Source organism: Mycteria americana, chromosome 6 (assembly GCF_035582795.1).
Source record: "Mycteria americana isolate JAX WOST 10 ecotype Jacksonville Zoo and Gardens chromosome 6, USCA_MyAme_1.0, whole genome shotgun sequence".
NCBI classification, from domain to species: domain Eukaryota; kingdom Metazoa; phylum Chordata; class Aves; order Ciconiiformes; family Ciconiidae; genus Mycteria; species Mycteria americana.
In genome coordinates this window covers 27,112,077-27,128,932 of record NC_134370.1, presented here as the reverse complement: position 1 = coordinate 27,128,932, position 16,856 = coordinate 27,112,077, and the positions used below count along the sequence as shown (strand labels likewise).

At 35.7% G+C, this 16,856-nt stretch overlaps 1 protein-coding gene across 9 annotated transcripts in view; it reads left to right on the top strand.

Moving 5' to 3' along the window:
* The window catches only part of KCNMA1 (potassium calcium-activated channel subfamily M alpha 1), a 532,021-nt gene that overhangs the window by 244,698 nt on the left and 270,467 nt on the right, over positions 1-16,856 (top strand). For all 9 annotated transcript variants that reach the window (XM_075505159.1, XM_075505158.1, XM_075505166.1 and 6 more), the window contains one exon: positions 6,317-6,378. In XM_075505159.1, the coding sequence (XP_075361274.1) occupies positions 6,317-6,378 (62 nt within the window). The remainder of the gene's footprint in view (positions 1-6,316; positions 6,379-16,856) is intronic.

Genomic DNA, 16,856 nt, shown 5'->3' with positions numbered 1-16,856 from the left:
GAGATCCTCACTCCTGCTTTACTCCTGGGTATCAGGGTATAGTGGGGAAAAAAGTCTCTAAACAGAAATTTACGATTGATTGCTATAAAAATATATATAACATTTCATTTGTCTTGACAAATCACAAAGTTTTGAAGACCATTTTGTTGGATGAACTAACATGAATTGTATAATTTAACATCAGGCAGCTGCTTTAGTTCATTGTGATATGTCCAAAGGTAATATTAATAAAAACATCTTAATGAAGTAAGTGCTGCCAAAAAAATGGGTGGAGAACACTGATTTTTAGAGCAAGAATCTATATTGCATTATAGTAAATAGCACTTACTTCATTTGTATTTATAGTAACCTAAGAGATATTAATTGCTCAGCTGTTTATATCAGCTGCAGTGCATAATTTCTTACCACTTATGGCTTTGCATATAGGGTATCAGTTAATGAGACATCAATTTAAGTAAGCCATTTTGGCTCTTCTGTGGTCTAGACTTGCTCAAGTCTTACTTTTGTTAAACTGCAATAATTGCACAGATGCTGGTGCATATCCTAGAGTCTGCAAATTAATGCTGGGATTGCCAAGCACGGATTAAGTAATTCCTACTTCTGAAATACAACTTGCAGCTGGTGTGTCCTTAGAAATGCAGGTTTTCATTCCTAACAAATCCCAGACAAGTAAATTCTGTTGTCTATAAAAGAAATACAATTGATTTCCATTTTTATGGTTAAAGGAAGTTTATTTTTTATCTTTAAAGTATGTAATTTTTTGTTCAAATTAGGTCAAAACCTCAGGGTATTGACATCTTACTAATGCAAACTTTAGTGTTCCAAAATTCGTGGATCCTTGAGGATAGGATGTAGCTTTATGGTCATGAGAAATAATTTGTATTCTCCTTCAGTAATTTGAAATATAAAAGCTAATAGAGCTTTATTTTAAAGCATCATATGAAGAAGCTCAGTAGCTCATTGACAGCATTTGCTGTATGGATGTAGAAATTAAAATTAAGTGAAATTCTAAAAATATTAATAGCAACTTAATGCATTCTGAACAGTACAGTAGGCTTAGGGTTGAAAAATTTAACCTTAGAATAATAAGAGTTTCAGGCAGACGTTTCTGAAGAACAATACACAACAGATTGTCATCAGATAACTAAATAAGGATTCTGGTGCCGTGAAGTGTTAGGGGTTACAGGATTCCTGAAAGTTTTTTCTTTTCACTGTGTACTTCTTGTTTTAATACTTAATGTTGAGAGGAATATAACAATAGACAACTATTCCTTTTTTATTTCCTGCTTCACCTCTTGAGTTCTATGCTATTTTGTATTAATGATGTTTGGATAGTTCAATATTGCGTAAGCAAGAATTTGCCTTTGAAACTTCAGTGAGTTCTGGTTCGTGTTGCACAGAACGTTCAGACGTTACAGGGTAATGACAGATTGAAGTTCCTGCTCCAGTGTCTTTACATTACTCGTTGTGGATGTATTAACTGTAGCCCTCCTCTCTACTGTGAACAGCCTTTCCATTTTCCCATGTTTCTTCAATAACGACAGGACGTTAGTTCCATGCAGTTGTAGGGGAAACAGTGCCACCCGTTGGATTATCACTATCATCCTTTCGTTACATAGGCCTGGTCCTGGAAGGTGTGCTGATCCCCTTTACAGTTATCATGGATTAATTCTGACAGTATTTTCTCAATGCCTATACTTTCCCTGCAGTTTTATTATGTTGCTACACCCTGATTAAAATTTCCAGGTTTCTTTTTTTTTTTCCCCCCTTTTCTGTGCTTAATGTGGTTGCATAAAGTTTGACTGCAACAGAGCAGTCAAAGCTCTTCTGGAACATCTTGCTAGCAGTGGAGAGCAAAACATTTTTACAGTTTTCTTTGAGTGGATTTTATCTGCAATTTCTCTGACTCCTGCCTCAAAAAGTCATTGTACACTTTTGTTGAACTCTGTGGCTGGATATTTTTTTTTAGGAAAGATTTAAGGATATGCAGCAACTACTCTATGTTTTCCCCCTTCTTTAATCAGATTGGTATTTATTTTTAACTTGATACTAAGTGCTTCGTTAGTGTAGCTGCTAGCATATGACGACTTCACATTTCTCAATCTTAAACAGTAGGTTATTGTAAATTAAAAGATTCCTTCCTTCCAGACAGAGAGAAGTTATAATAGATGTGTAGCAATTGCAATGTTGTGCCAGTTGCATTGGAATAATAAACAGAGCAAGCAAGCTTCTCCCCATGGCCTGGTTAACAACAAAGGCAATAGTTCACATATGCTTTTTTCCTCCCTTAGATTCTAGTTGTTGTGAGTTTGGGGTATCAGTCTGTCTATGTTCATACCTATCTTCAAGCATAGTTAGTTCTCCAAAATAGGTGTTATGTCCCATGACAATCTAGCGAAGGCTCTAATCTGAATCTAGACCTAAACTCAATAAATGTCTCCCTGGGTCTGAATAACTAGGTTGCATTCAGCTTTTTTAGATGGGAATACAGGAAAAAACTTGCATCTGAGACTCTGTCAAATATGTTTATGTAGCATGGAAGGGTATTATTTTTCTTCTTCTAATTTTAATATAACTCTAACCTGATTGGTTCAGGCCCTGCTTTTTCCACACACTTGATGTATTCAAGTTCAGCTCAATACCTCTGTCAGTTAGCAAAGGAAAAATGTGTTTCTCTGCTAGCCGAATAAAAATGGTGTTTAAGATTCCATTCTCTTCTGGTGCCCTTTCTGTGATTTTTGGGGACATTATGAATTGTAATGTTAAGGGATGTGTTTTGGGGCAATAGAAGACAAAACAAGCCTTGATTTAAAATCAGATATATATTACAGTAGGGGAATGGTGTAGTTTTGCATACATATCTCACTGTTTGTTGTAGCATGGGAATCTGAAGCTTCGTGCAAAGTTTAGATATTTGCATTTTAGTGGCAGTTATATGAATTGTCACAGAACATTTAAATTCCTTAAGTGTCTTGGAAGATCTTACCCAGAATCTATATAACATTATTTAAGCAGCACAGTGATGGTTATTAAGGGGTTGGATATAACTAAAATGCAAGGCTGGTATACAGTTATGCTGGTTTTGTTCTAGAGGACTCCTTTGGCTAGTAGGCAATGACTGAACGTTGTGACCTAAGACTTGCTATGTGAAATGGAAAATAAAATTCCAGGTTTATTTGTGTACTTTGCAAAACTTTAAAGAATGAGAAGAGTGCATAGAGTCCCAAACGGATTACAAGTTTAGTTTCTCAAATTTCATTTTCAGCATGAAATGGTCATTTCTGCATTCTTCAGCTCAAAACTCCTGCTATAGGGTCAATCTGTTGTTTCGATTTTGGGGTTTTTTTGGATTGGCTTTTTTGGTGGTTGGTTGGTTGAGTTGGTTTTTTTTGGTTTTGGGTTTTTTTTTTTTTTTTTTCTTTGTAAGCAGATACCTGTATTTAATAGTGGTTTTGATGGTGCTATTAGTATATAAATGATTCCACAGAATGTAGGCTAAAACATTACCATTAATACTTGACTTTAAACCATGTAAGATTGAATACCTGTGTTTAAAACTCATTTGAGTCAAATGAAAATTTTCACCAAAAATGTAAGCACTGTATTCTCAGAACCTTCAGCACCGTGGTTAACTCTGTTTTTAAAAAAAAAAAAATAAAGACTTCCCTTGAAATCACAGAATCGTATAGGTTGGAAAAGACCTTTAAGATCATTGAGTCCAACCGTAAACCTAACACTACCAAGACCACCACTATACCATGTCCCTAAGCACCTCATCCAAACGTCTTTTAAATACTTGTATTGAAATGTATTGATAACAAGCAGTTCTAGAGCTAGACAACAGAGCAGTTTTGATTCAGATCCAAGCTGTGTTTGTGTGTGGCTTGGAATACTGCAAGGGTGTGCACAATCAATTGGATTCCTAGTAACTTAACTCAGAGAAAAATGGGCCTTGGGATCGCTGCTAATCATAATTCGGAGGAATATTGCCAGGTGACAATCCACAAGTTCTATTCACCACATTAGTTTCTTATGAGATGGTGAGACTCTTACCAGTTGATATGGATTTAATAGCTTATTTCACCTTGCAACACCTGTACACATCTGATCAATAATGTAGTTTAATGAAAGAAGATTCAAACTCTAGATGTTAACATTATATTAGACTTACGTAGTAAAAATGTTATTTGAAGAGTTTCAAGCTTCAGTCCTTGAATTTGACTGACAGATCTCACTGATTTGGGTGATAATGCATCAGATAAGACAACAGGTACTTGTACTCAGGCAAAATACTCTTTCTCAGACTTTCACAAAGCAAAAATTTATGGTCAGCAAGATCTAAAAGGACTGAAAAATTAATTTAAACTTTCAGTTGAATAGAATTTTTTTTAACAAGTTGTAGTGATTACATAGTATTAAGAAATTAACGAGTTTCTTTCTTTTATTGGAAAATATGTGCATGTTTGATTTTGGCCCTGCAGAGCTCCAGAGTTTGGTTATATAATTATAATTATACCTTGCTTCAGATACTGCCATTACAGCCTTGAGTGATAGTTGAGAGTAGAGAAACTTCCACATTGTTATTTCACTAAGTCTGCTTAGAATTAACACATTGTGTGTTCCCTTGTATTGCTTGCACTATGACTGTCAGGCTCCTTCCTAATACGGCAGCTTCAGAAAAAGGTCGAAGCCTATATTGGATGAAGAAATTTTTGTTTCAGTGCTCATCTGTTCCTTAAACAGTTGAGACTGTCAACAAAAGTAGCAATAGTGGTGGTAGTATGCATTAGTTAGGGTATTCATACAGATTAATAAATCTGCTCAGTCAGAACTGGAATGACACCACTAGTTTATTTCACACATCCAGCTGTTTAGATAGTGTCTTAAATTTTAGCCTAAAATACAACTAAGGAGTTGTATTTTAACTGGCAGTTTGAGGAGCTGTATGTCCCTTTGTTTGGAGAGCTGGAGGAGCTGTGTCCCTTTGTTTGGAGGAGCTGTGTTTGAGGAGCTTAGTTACTAACTAAGGTTAGTAACGTGGTCTACCCAATCCTGAGCAATCAATTCTCTGGGTTTCTTTTACGGGACATTACTTCTAAGCAGCTACTTGAGACATGCCTGCCAGAAGACTAAGGACCATTTTGTTTTGATTCTGTAGACCAGCAGATCAGATCAGTTGCAGGAGATGTAATTTTCCATTTGTTTCCCATCCTCAGTGCAGCAGACAGGAATCTTTTCTGATTTCTTCCAGAAGAATTGTATTCTAAAATACAAAAAATAGCTTATTTGGTTCATGTTTTCAGATTCCAAATGGCCCAGTGGATGGCATTGTTCAAGAGACAGAAACCTAGAGTAAGGATATCAGAAATCTAAGTTGCAAAGGGTACACAAACCATTGTGTACTTCATGATTCTTCAAGACAAAATTTGAGTGCAGAAATTTCAGTTATGCTGTCCTGTGTAGATGCAGACCTACTTTGGGTAGGCTGTGAAACTAAGTCTTCCCACAATGTTGGAGAATCTTTGGGAGCCAGTAGGACAGACAATTGTATTGGCTTTATGTTCAGAAAAAAGAAATTAGAGACAGAGATGTGATTAATGCAGCTTCTGCTGCACTAGCCAGAAAAGCAAGTTCTACGTTGTTAATAAGGGCTGGATGCTAGACCTAACAAAATGATTTGGTTCAAAACCTTCAACAGATTTAAAGGGGGGAAAACATTGGGACTACAAGGTCCCCGGGGTAGGTATTCATTGTATCAGGACATGCTGCATCAAGCTATTGTTTTAACCTGTTTGAAAGTTAACTATAGTCTCAGTGGACAGGAGTGCAGAGTAAATACATATTTTTACATAGCCTTACACTTATCCTGTGGATTTTACAACCATGTATATAAATGGAAATTCAGTCTAATCTGTCATCACTTTTGGTTTACCTACCAATGAGCAGAAACTTACTGCAGTCCTGAAGATAGATCTGATAAAGCTATAGTGTGATTTGAATGCCATGCAGTAGGATTGCTTGCCATTTGAAATTAAAGAATATAGTTTAGCAGAGGTTATGATCTAGGACCTAATTGTATACTGGGATTCCCTCAGCTAGGATTCAACTTGTTTGTGTCTCTTTTTCAATGCAAGAAATTATTCTATGGTAATATATAGTGTTTGAAATTCAAGTAGGAGTAGCTTTGTAAAGAAAATGACAGGTGAAATAAAAAATTACTAGTTTATGATTTATTTTCCTTGTCTTTTTTATGTGTAAAAGAATAAATATTTCACTTAACACTGTTAAATAATGACCCTCTTCTTTTCTTTTGTAGGTTGTCTTAGTCTTCGCTCTTAGTATTGGTGCTCTTGTAATATACTTCATAGATTCGTCAGAGTGAGTATCTGAGTACATTTTCCTTTCCCTCCTTTCCTGAAGCAATTATACATCTTTAAATTGCTCCATTCATCTACTTCAAATCAGTGCTTGGTCTCATCGCCTGAGTGCGAAGAACATTTTAATAGTGCATGGTCTACCAAAATAACTCAAGAATGGGAAAAAGATCTTATATAAACTAGATTGAACACAGTCATATTGGATCTGTAGAATGAATAGAGAGAAAAAACTACTTTTGTGTGTTGCGATTATACATACTGTTGCAAAATTACAGTTTTTACGTTCATTGGGCATATGTAGCATCTTTCAAATTCAAGACTAGGATAAGAAATACAGGGGAAGAATATTTGCCAAAAAAATTAAAGTTTGCAGGAGAAAAAAGTGTCTTAGGAGACTGACAGGAACACTCCTGAAAACCTCTGAATGAATTAGACAGTATAAGCATTACATGTTGCATATCTGTTCAGATTTCCAGCTCCTGGGTTTGACAGATTTCTCCCAAGATAAGGTGAGCCAGTACATATCTGCAAAGCATCTCAGTATTTTTTAGATTTACACCAACTTTATCATATAGTGTTGTAGTTTTGGACAGGCAATAGAAAGTTTCATCCTGACCTTTTGAGGTATGTGATGGTTTGATAGAAACCAGTGTAACTAGTAATATCCTCTCTGATATCATTCATACTCCACCCTTGGTTTCATATTGAGCTGGACACTGTCAGTGGTGTAACAGGCAAATTGGTAGCCTAACACAGAAGAAACCAATAAAAAGGGACTTAATAGAATATTATTCTGTTGAATCCAATTATTTTGGGAGGATGATATGCTGAACTATCAATAGCATTTTAAAGCTCTAGGACTACATATTTGCTCCTTTTCTCCAAACTAGTTTTAGGCTTGCCATTACTGCGACGGTTAAGATAGCATGCTGGAGTCGCTCCATGTGAGCCAGCCTAGCTGTCTGTAATGGCACTGGTTATGTTCTAAAACAATCCTGGTGTGACTCAGAAAATCGGACATTTCACTGTTGACATCTGTATATACTGATATTTAGGTAGGTGGTAGCACTAGCAAAAGGCATTCTTGAATACATGGATGTCAGCTCTATATTGTGTGAGTTTCAAGCCATACCTTTGTAGCCTAGATGTGTCAAGCATAACACAAATAACTAAGGTATGGATTTTCTTTGTGAAGAGGAGCCAAGTGGTGGGAGAACTCAAGTTCTATCTTAAGCTCCCTTGAAGTGAGGACAGTACTTTTTCCTTCTTAACATTGCGGTGAGTGTTCTCATTAATTTTAGCAAAATTTTCTTTAATCACTGAAGCACATAAGGTGGTGCTTTTCTGAAGATCTTTTTAAAAACTTTTTAAAGCACAATGGCAAAGCTTCTGGGTGCTCAACAAAAAGTGTCAAATAGAATAAAACATGTTTCCACTTATGTTTCAATTTCAGACCAACAATATACAGCTATTTGTCAGGGCAATTGTCTTTTGTGAAACTAATGGATTATATAATGATTTTTAGGCACTGCATTCTAGAAGCCTTTGATTGTTTTCCTCAAGGACACCAAAACTGACAACATTGGAGATTTCTCTGGGGTGCTTAAGCTTTCTGTGGGCCACCTAATCCATGTACTGCTACCAGCTTATTGGCTGCTCTGTCAATGGGGATAGAAAAGTGTTTTAACTATAGGTTTCTCTGGGTTTTCAGCCAATGTTTAACTCCTGGCTGCAGTTTAAATTAAGCAACCTCAAGTTGATATACTCTACTTGCACACTTTTCCTTTGTTTTTTCCTCCTTCTTCTTAACCCTACTTTCTTCCCACGCATATGTCTTTGTCTTTTTTTTTTTTTTTTTTTTGGTAAATACTCATTAGTAGTTTAATTCAGGTTAGAAACTCCCACGTATAACCCTGAAGTGAAAAATTCTGCTTTATTCTGTGTTAGCAACTGACCTGACATCTATTTCAGCAATGTAGAATCAAATGTAGTGAAATATCAGTCTATTTAAGATCCCCAAATGCATGATTAGTAAAAGTAATTCCTTTTAGAATTTGGTCAAACAGGAGATGATTAAGGTAGGGTTAGAGGAAGGCTTGTGATATCCTCAGCAAAACAACTGGAACAACAGAGACTACGGCTTGGCCAGGAGCAGCGGAGACAAACAGGATCTGGTGCACACACCAGGCAGATAGTGACGTATACCATTGTGTGCTTTCCCTTGACAATGCATTCTATAGCTGTTGTATTCCGCCTGTGCCACGGACACTTAGCTGTCATTTGATCTTACGCATAGAATGACAAAAATCATGTCTTCAATCCAAAGCTGAAGAGTACAAGTGTAAGCATTTGTCTAAAACAAAACGCTAGTGATCTATTCATCCAAGACTCTTAATCTGTCAGTAGATTTGCTGACACAATGGCACGTATGTCCACAAAGGTATCCTACATGACTTCATACATAAGGGGCATCAAGAAAGATGGGAATAACACCACCACTTTCTTAGATAGTGAAGGAAGGGGAAAGAGTGGAAAGACCACTGAGTTTTGTCAGGCAAGGATGTGTGCCATGATTAGTTCCAGTGGAAGACACTGAGAAAGTCAATACGGCTCATACCAAAGATACTACCCATTCCTCCCTCTGCTATATTCACGGTATAGGGAAAGTGACTGGAGGCAAAATGGATGCAGTCACAGCTGTGAGAGTGGGGTAAACTAAGAGCATTTCTATGCTACCCAGTTCATCACTCTAACACTCTACCAGACTAGTGCCACGTGAAATGGTATGCCCAATGCAATGCTATTTGGAGGGATCTGAGGTCAGAAAATAGTGCAGCTTCATCAACATAATATCCTCCATAGCAGTTAGTCCTACATCTTAGCAGAGCAATTAAGCAGCTTTGTGTTGCTATACAATATGTCTGTACTAATTCTGGTTCTGGCACAAACTTGGGGATCTCCACATCGTACTCCGTTACAAAACATGGGCACAGTTGTGATCCAATACATCTGCTTTAATCTGAATTGACTTTTCTTAGTAAAAAGCAGCACTTACCTCACCTGTTAAGAAAGGTTCTAAACAAAATCACAAAAATAATCATTCTTGGTGGAAAGAATGAAGGTTATTCATTTTGAAAACTATAGGGATTATTCCAGTACCCCTTATTAAGATTATTCTGTTGTTTATTCAATGCTTCTACTTTTTACAAGCCACCAGCTTGAACTGTTGTCTCCTAGTACCACAAGATGTATATAGAACATTTTTCTTTAAAGTGAATATGTACACTTTCAGTGATGTATGGTAGCAACCAGTGGAAGATTCCAGTCCTTAAACTGGGAATTTATTTAGCAGAGAAATTACTGTCTTGGCATCCCTGTCAATTAAATCCAGTCACATCCTGGGAGGAAATGTTTCACTTATTAGTAAGGACTAGACTCCTTCCTTCCTTTATTTGTAGAGTCTCATTCATAAAATGCTGTTTTCTTGGACAATGGTATTTTGCAATACTGGAAATAGCAGTTAAACGTGAAATATTTGCCAAAGAGATACTATAAATATCACCCACATAATTATTTTAATCTTTAGGTAACAAATAACCAAATAATGACATCATTATTTTTAGAGATTCATTCACTTTAATGTCTGTCTTCCATTTTTAGTTTGAATAAAAGCAGAACATTCAAAGATGAAGTCATAAGCAGTTACTTAGAAGAGTTTTATTAAGAAAGTGATCTACTTTAGTACAGAGTAGCATCATATATCGTAATGATAGTTCCTTTCCAATTAGTTTCCTTTAAAATTTTCATCATTTAATTCTTCCAGGTAAGGAAATAATGGAATTATCCTTCATTCTTAAAAAGAAAATCTGACTTGATGTGCACTCTTTAGATGGTTCTCTAGAGTCTGCTGAATGTACTGCAGTAGAATAGAGAGCTTGATGTCTGTCAATACTTTTTCATTTTCCATGCTTTTTTATAAGTAGTTTTCACAACCTTCCTCCTTCCTGTGTCCACTTCTGTTTATTTTTCTGCATGTAAAAGGTGTTTTAACAAATAGATACAGAAGTACCTCTTTGAGTTTTATTTACATCAGCCTTAAAGATGAATTGCCTATTTTCATTTCCATTTGTCATTCTGACCTCTGCATATCGTACTGAATTAGTGAAAGGAATAGAGTAGAGAATAATATTTGCTTGCCATGATCATCTTTAGGCATGGTCAGTAAAATCACTAGCAGAGAATTCACTTTCCCACTAAACTGGTAACTCAGGCTCCCCTTTCCTACTTCTTGTAATGGCAGTAGCATGGAAACTGTTTATGATGTGAATATCCTTTTCTACTCTGGTTCTGTTTTCTCTTCTGGGTTGCAATACAATGTAATGTGCAACCATAGATATAAGCTGTGCTTTTCAGGCACAGAAATTTAATTTTTTGCCAAAGAGCTTGCTTTCTAATGACCAGTTATTACTGTCCTGTCTCTTGAAGTTTACCTCATTTAGTGGAGTCCATTCACTGAAAACTGATGTCAGTGTAGAAATAGTAGAGCCCATCAATGGCAAGGTGAAAACATTAAAACCTCTCACAATTTGCTTTATATGTTCTACTGACACTTGTTTTTCAGATTAGTTTTTTGGAGTTGTTTGTATTTTCAGAGGCACCAGTGTAGTTATTCCTAAATAGCTATTTTTTTCCAATACTGTGTCACATATTGTACTTGATCAGAATTGCACATAAAAGCGCCATCTGGCAATGAGAGTAAACAGCTGGATCTAAGAATAACAGTGGCACTGTGAATAGGAAGATTTATATAATATACACACAGACATATAGGTTCATGCTGAGCCCTGAGCTTGTTCTCAGCTGTTGTGTTCTTAATCAGACAGCTTTATTTCTTTTTGTACGTGGAAAATAAAAAAGTTAAACTTATAGGCAACTCTGCTTTTTTATGTTCTATGTATTTTTGTATATCTGAGAAGATTTCAGAAGTGAAATAATTCTCCTTTTCAGAAGAAGTATTTTCTTTGTATATCTGAGATTTCAGAAGTGAATACTTGCTCCTTTTGCATACTGATTGTATAAAATCCCATTTGTCTAGATCCAGGGAACCTGAATACTGCCCAAATGTAAAACTACCAAGTTTGTCTTAAGCATACCATAAGGAAAATGCCCTTATTCTGATTCTTAGCTTGATTTCTAAACTAATTTTTTAAAATGAGCTTTGTGCTTTTTGCAAATGTGTCCATTCTAGACTTTCCTTAAAGCTTTCCAAGTTTCTAAAACTATCAGAAAATACCCTACGTGTCCTCATCTCCATACACCTTTCATCAATGCTCTGACAGGAGAGAGAGCACAAAGATGTACTTTTAGCCACCACAAACTAAGGTTTGATTGACATTGATCATCCTCTACTCTGTGGGAGTGTGAGAGCTTGGCCCATTTGGGATTGTATTAAATTTGTGAATTAATCCCTGAAGAGTATGGGTTAATGCAATTTAAAACACAGTTTTAATTGATCAGATTAATTGTCTTTACAGCTCTGTTCTAGGATATAGTTTATTGAGGGTAGTGTTCTTTGACAATGTACCACCAAGTTAATTTCAAACATGAATCAAATAATTTTATAAGAAAAAAAAAAACATCTTTAATTGTTAAGCTACTTTGTCATGTCTGCAGTTTAACTGCTGACATTGACTAGTGCATCATTATACATTCTTTTGTCCAGCTTTTATAAAAAATATATATAAAAAGTATCCACAAACGTATTTGACTACGTAAAAATGCACTCTCACTTAATGACACATTAATTGTATTCTTGTGTTCTGTTCTATGTGTGGATGACTTTTAGAAAGGATTGTCATTCCCTCCTGGAATACAGTTTTCTTGAGCTTCATCTGTCTCCTGTGGTGCCTTTCAGTTCAGTTTTTTGGCCTTGTCTCTATTATTTAGAGTGAAGCAAGTCTTTGTTACCTACTTGCTTAGTAGCAATATTAGCTGGAAACACAGATGTCAGAGATGCTATAATAGGAATTGTTTAAGAAAACAATGCAAAATGGAAAGTCTCGTTTCTTGTTTTGGAGGATTCGCAATGGTTTTTGCCGTTGTATGGGAATAGATTAGGAAGGATGGATTGGAAATAAATATTCTATTTGAGGAATTCCTTGTCTGACAGACAAGGAGAAAAGTGTCATTAGCAAGTTCTCTTGGAATGTTTTACTAGCAAAATATTTTTTTTTTCCTAAGTGGCACTTTATTTCAAGTCCTTATGAATCTGTTATTCTGTGGGAATATTTGAGGATAAGTTGTGATTGTATACCATGTTTGACTTTGCTGCTTGTTTGCAGATGCTGCCATTTTGTCTTGTGAAAGACATTTCATTTAGTGCAGCAAAATGTTCTAATAGAAATACTACAAACCTGATGAGGATTATTTATTTAAATCTGTTACAGATACAGACTGTCACTGCCCAAGAGAATTCACAGCTTTCTCATTTGTTGAGGCTGTGTTACTCCTTTTACAGATAAGTCTGAGGTATGAAGTGTAACTAAGTAGTTCAGTAAGTCTGTGTAAGCACCAAAAATCAAGTTTTTTCTCATACCAATATCATATTTTCATTGCAAATCAGTCAGCTTTTCCATATGCCCTGGACTAATCTGCAGAACATTTTGATGACTCTTTCTCAGTTTTGTGGCCCTTAGCGGAAAAAGCAATTGAAATTTCAATGTAAATCAAACAATTCAATGCTGCTATGTCTGAATTTCGAGTGAATCCCATTGGCCTGATCTATTAAAAAAAATTAAGATGTCTCTAAGATGACCAGAAATACAGTTCTTAGAGAAAGTTCAGTGTTTTGATCTTTGATGTTGTTATTTCACAAAATAATCTAATAAATTTTATTATGAGCTTCAGGTTACAGTTTGATTCATTTTTTGTAAGTGTTGTGAATATATTTTTATTTTACATTTATATGTCTTGCAGTTTTAAAAGAATGCTGTTTTCTGCTCCAGTAAACAGTTATAGAGCTATGCTGTATCATTTTGCTGAGGACATCCCTTGCAGTTCAGGCTCCTATGCTCTTAAGTTTTGCATTTATCAGTATTTTGAGTGCGTACAGATTCTACATAGCATTTCAGTCTTCATATTTGAGGAATTAAGTAAGTAGGGCTTAAATAAAACTAAGCTTTGTGTCAACCCTTCCTACTTACAGTGAAATTTACTCATACAAAAATATTTTAATTATGCTTATAAAACTCTTCTTTGTCTTAATATGCTCATTAACCCACACTAAATGGCCACTGGAGCATTCCTTCATACTTTAAGTACACGTTGGAGTTAATATATATACACATTTTTTTTTCATGATTCATGAATAGAGATAAAGAAGCTGACTTGAAATTCTGGGATCTGGTTCAAGGAAATGTTGTTAGATGATATTTACCATTGCTCAAGTTGCTAAAATTACAATGGTCTGTATCTTGGCAAGTAGATTAAAACAGTATTATTCCCTCCATAATGGGAATTCTTGGGAAATAATACAGACAGTCTCATACAGACTATCCAAATCCCACATGGTACCCCGCAGCCACTCTCCTTGTCAATTTTAATTTTTTTGTTCATTTTAATTTTGTTAATACTGCAGCAATTTCTGGCCATTTCTGTGAGCAGATAAATTTTGTCCCATGTTGAAGTAAATCTAGTTGGATTTGTTCTTCCCACCTCTCCTTCACAAAAAGAGGGGAAAATAAAGAGTTAATTCCTAAAAACAACTCTTAGTTTTATTAACTGCTCAACAGTCAATCGGAGTGATAGGTGTCATTTTATGATGTAAAGAAAATTTAGGTTAAGTATGTAAATGAATTTTTCTTGAGTCATTACTTTCAAGTCACTTGGTTTTCCTATTATAACAGAAATATAACTTCAGCTGTTTCTACTGCTGATTCTCAGCAAATGACAAAATGTATGGTTTATAAAGACTCTGTCAGCACCCTTTAAACTGATACAGTATTAAATAAGATTTTCAGTCATAAGTAAGGGCTAATTTTATCTTTACTGTGTTTGTAATAGAAAACTGAGTGTACACTATTGTTGGTTTAATGGAAAAGCGATTTGCAGAAGAAAGTCTCTTTTGTCGCAATGAACATTAATTTTCTTCATTCCTCTGCAAAGTTTCATGGGAAAATGTCCGTAGCTAAGATTCATTGCTTTCATAATAGCATGCTACAGTTGAAGCCAGGTGGATATGCAGTGCAATGCATGGCCTCTGCAGGCAATTGAGTACCAGAAAGGTGGACAGTCTTTGTTAGGTACAGATGGTGTTAATTATGAGTGAGATCCAGCAAGGATAGTGATGTGATTATTATAAGGCAAAAAGCAAAAGAAACAAGCCACAATGGGGGGGAGCGGGGGCACCCAGATAATTTTCCTCCATGTGTTAGTATGCACTTAGCTGTCTAGGACAAAGGGATTAGGTATGATTGTATGTTTTCTAGGTTGGTAGAAATCTGTCCCTTGAGATACAGCAACCAATCATTACAGGTGTTATCTTTCTTGAATTATTAAAAAAGTTGGATATAGTGAGGCATACCTGTAGAAATTAGATGCGCGTTTTATGTGCCGTCTGTCTTTTAGCTCAATGTTTGCATTTGTTCTCTGACATACTCAGAGTGCTCGAGTTTGGTAAATTATATGCAGATAAAATTTGTAAAACACTACCTGAATAACTCTTCCAGTCTACTTAGGAGTTAAGGAAGATTGTAAAACTCCTTCATAAAACTTTCTAGTATTCTTCAGCTAGATTATAATCAGAAATGGAGATAATTCCTCTGTATGTGCTTATCATATTGATGAATCAACATTGGATTACAAAGATTTTCACTAGTTGTACATAATTACTGGGTAGGCAATACAGAAATATCCTGTTTTCTCCAGACAAAACAATGCAATGAAGTTTCTGTTAATCAATGCCAGTAGATTGTGTTTGCTCAGTGGTCAAAATTAATTGTTGCAAATGAATTAGATGAGAAATACTGTGGATGATTTTCAGATAAAATGGCAAAAAAAAAGTTTCCTTCTATAATAATTGGCAAATCAAGCTCTGGGGAAATTTTTGGTTACTGTTTTTACTCCTTGGTATTATACAGACATTCTTACTAATCGTGATACACAACCTTGATGATGTGATAAATTGCAATGGGATAAATTTTCTGAAGTGTTAGGCCTTGTAAAACATTTCAGTAAGGTCGAAATTTCTGGAAAACATCTAAAAAAGGAGAAATTAATAAATTAATTTGTGCCATAAATCACATCTGTTTTGTATATGCAGTTCTGGAAACAAGTCATTATCATCTTCTATTTGGTTTCTTTTCAGTATTTTACTAACCAGCTTATATTTCAACATGTAACTTTATTTCAGCTGTCTTGATGCCGAATCTCTGAATTGTTGAGATTGGAACAGACCTCAAGAGATTGTTTAGTCCAACCCTCCTGCTTCAAGCAGGGTTACTGAGAGCAGGTTGCTCAGGACTGTGTCCAGTAAGGTTTTGAATATCTCCAAGAATGGAGACTCCACGGTCTCTCTGGACAACCTGCTCTGGTGTTTGATCACTCTCACAGTCAAGTGTGGGGTTTTTTTCTTATGTTTAATTGGAATTCCATGTATTTCAGCTAATGTCATTGTGTCTTGTCCTGTCATTGGGTATCACTGAGAAGAGTTTGTCTCCGTTTTCTTTACTCCTAAAGCAGACTCCATCAGGTATTTATACACCTTGATAAGATGCTGCTGAGCCTTCTCTTTTCCAGACAAAACAGTCCTAGCTCTCTCAGCCCTCCTCATATGACAGTGCTCCAGTCCCTTAATCATCTTTGTGGCCCTTCACTGGGCTCTCTGTCTGTCTCCATGCTGGAGACACATTTGCTAATGCAGCCCAGGATGCTGCTGATCTTCTTTACTACAAGGGCACATTGCTGGCTTATATTCCACTTGTACACCAGGACCCTCAGGTCCTTTTCTGCAAAGCTGCTTTCCAGCTGCAGCCAGTTGCATGCTAAGGAATTACTGAAGCTCAAGCTTGTATTGTTTTGTTATTCCAAAAATAAGTCAGTAATTTGAAATAACAAAACTTTATACATGCAGTGATATTTAGTGACTTTATTTGTATGAATATAATATGTTGCCAGATAGGCCTCTATGTAAATATCTGTCATTTGAATTAATAGTGTTTATACTGAACATAGCAGGCTTATGAGTTTGATCTTCAAGAAGCTAAGTCCTCATTTTTCATGAGCCAATTCTTACATGGTTTAAATTTTCAGCATCTCTTAGAATATTAGCTGGACAAATGAGAGTTTCGTGTTTCAAGAATCAGATCCTTTTTTTAAGGGCTAGATGGAATTTGCTAATGGTTTTTTGAAGCACTTTGACATTAGTTTTTCCTTCTCCAGTTTGTACTGAATAGCCAGAAATTTGGTTTTGATATGGACAAA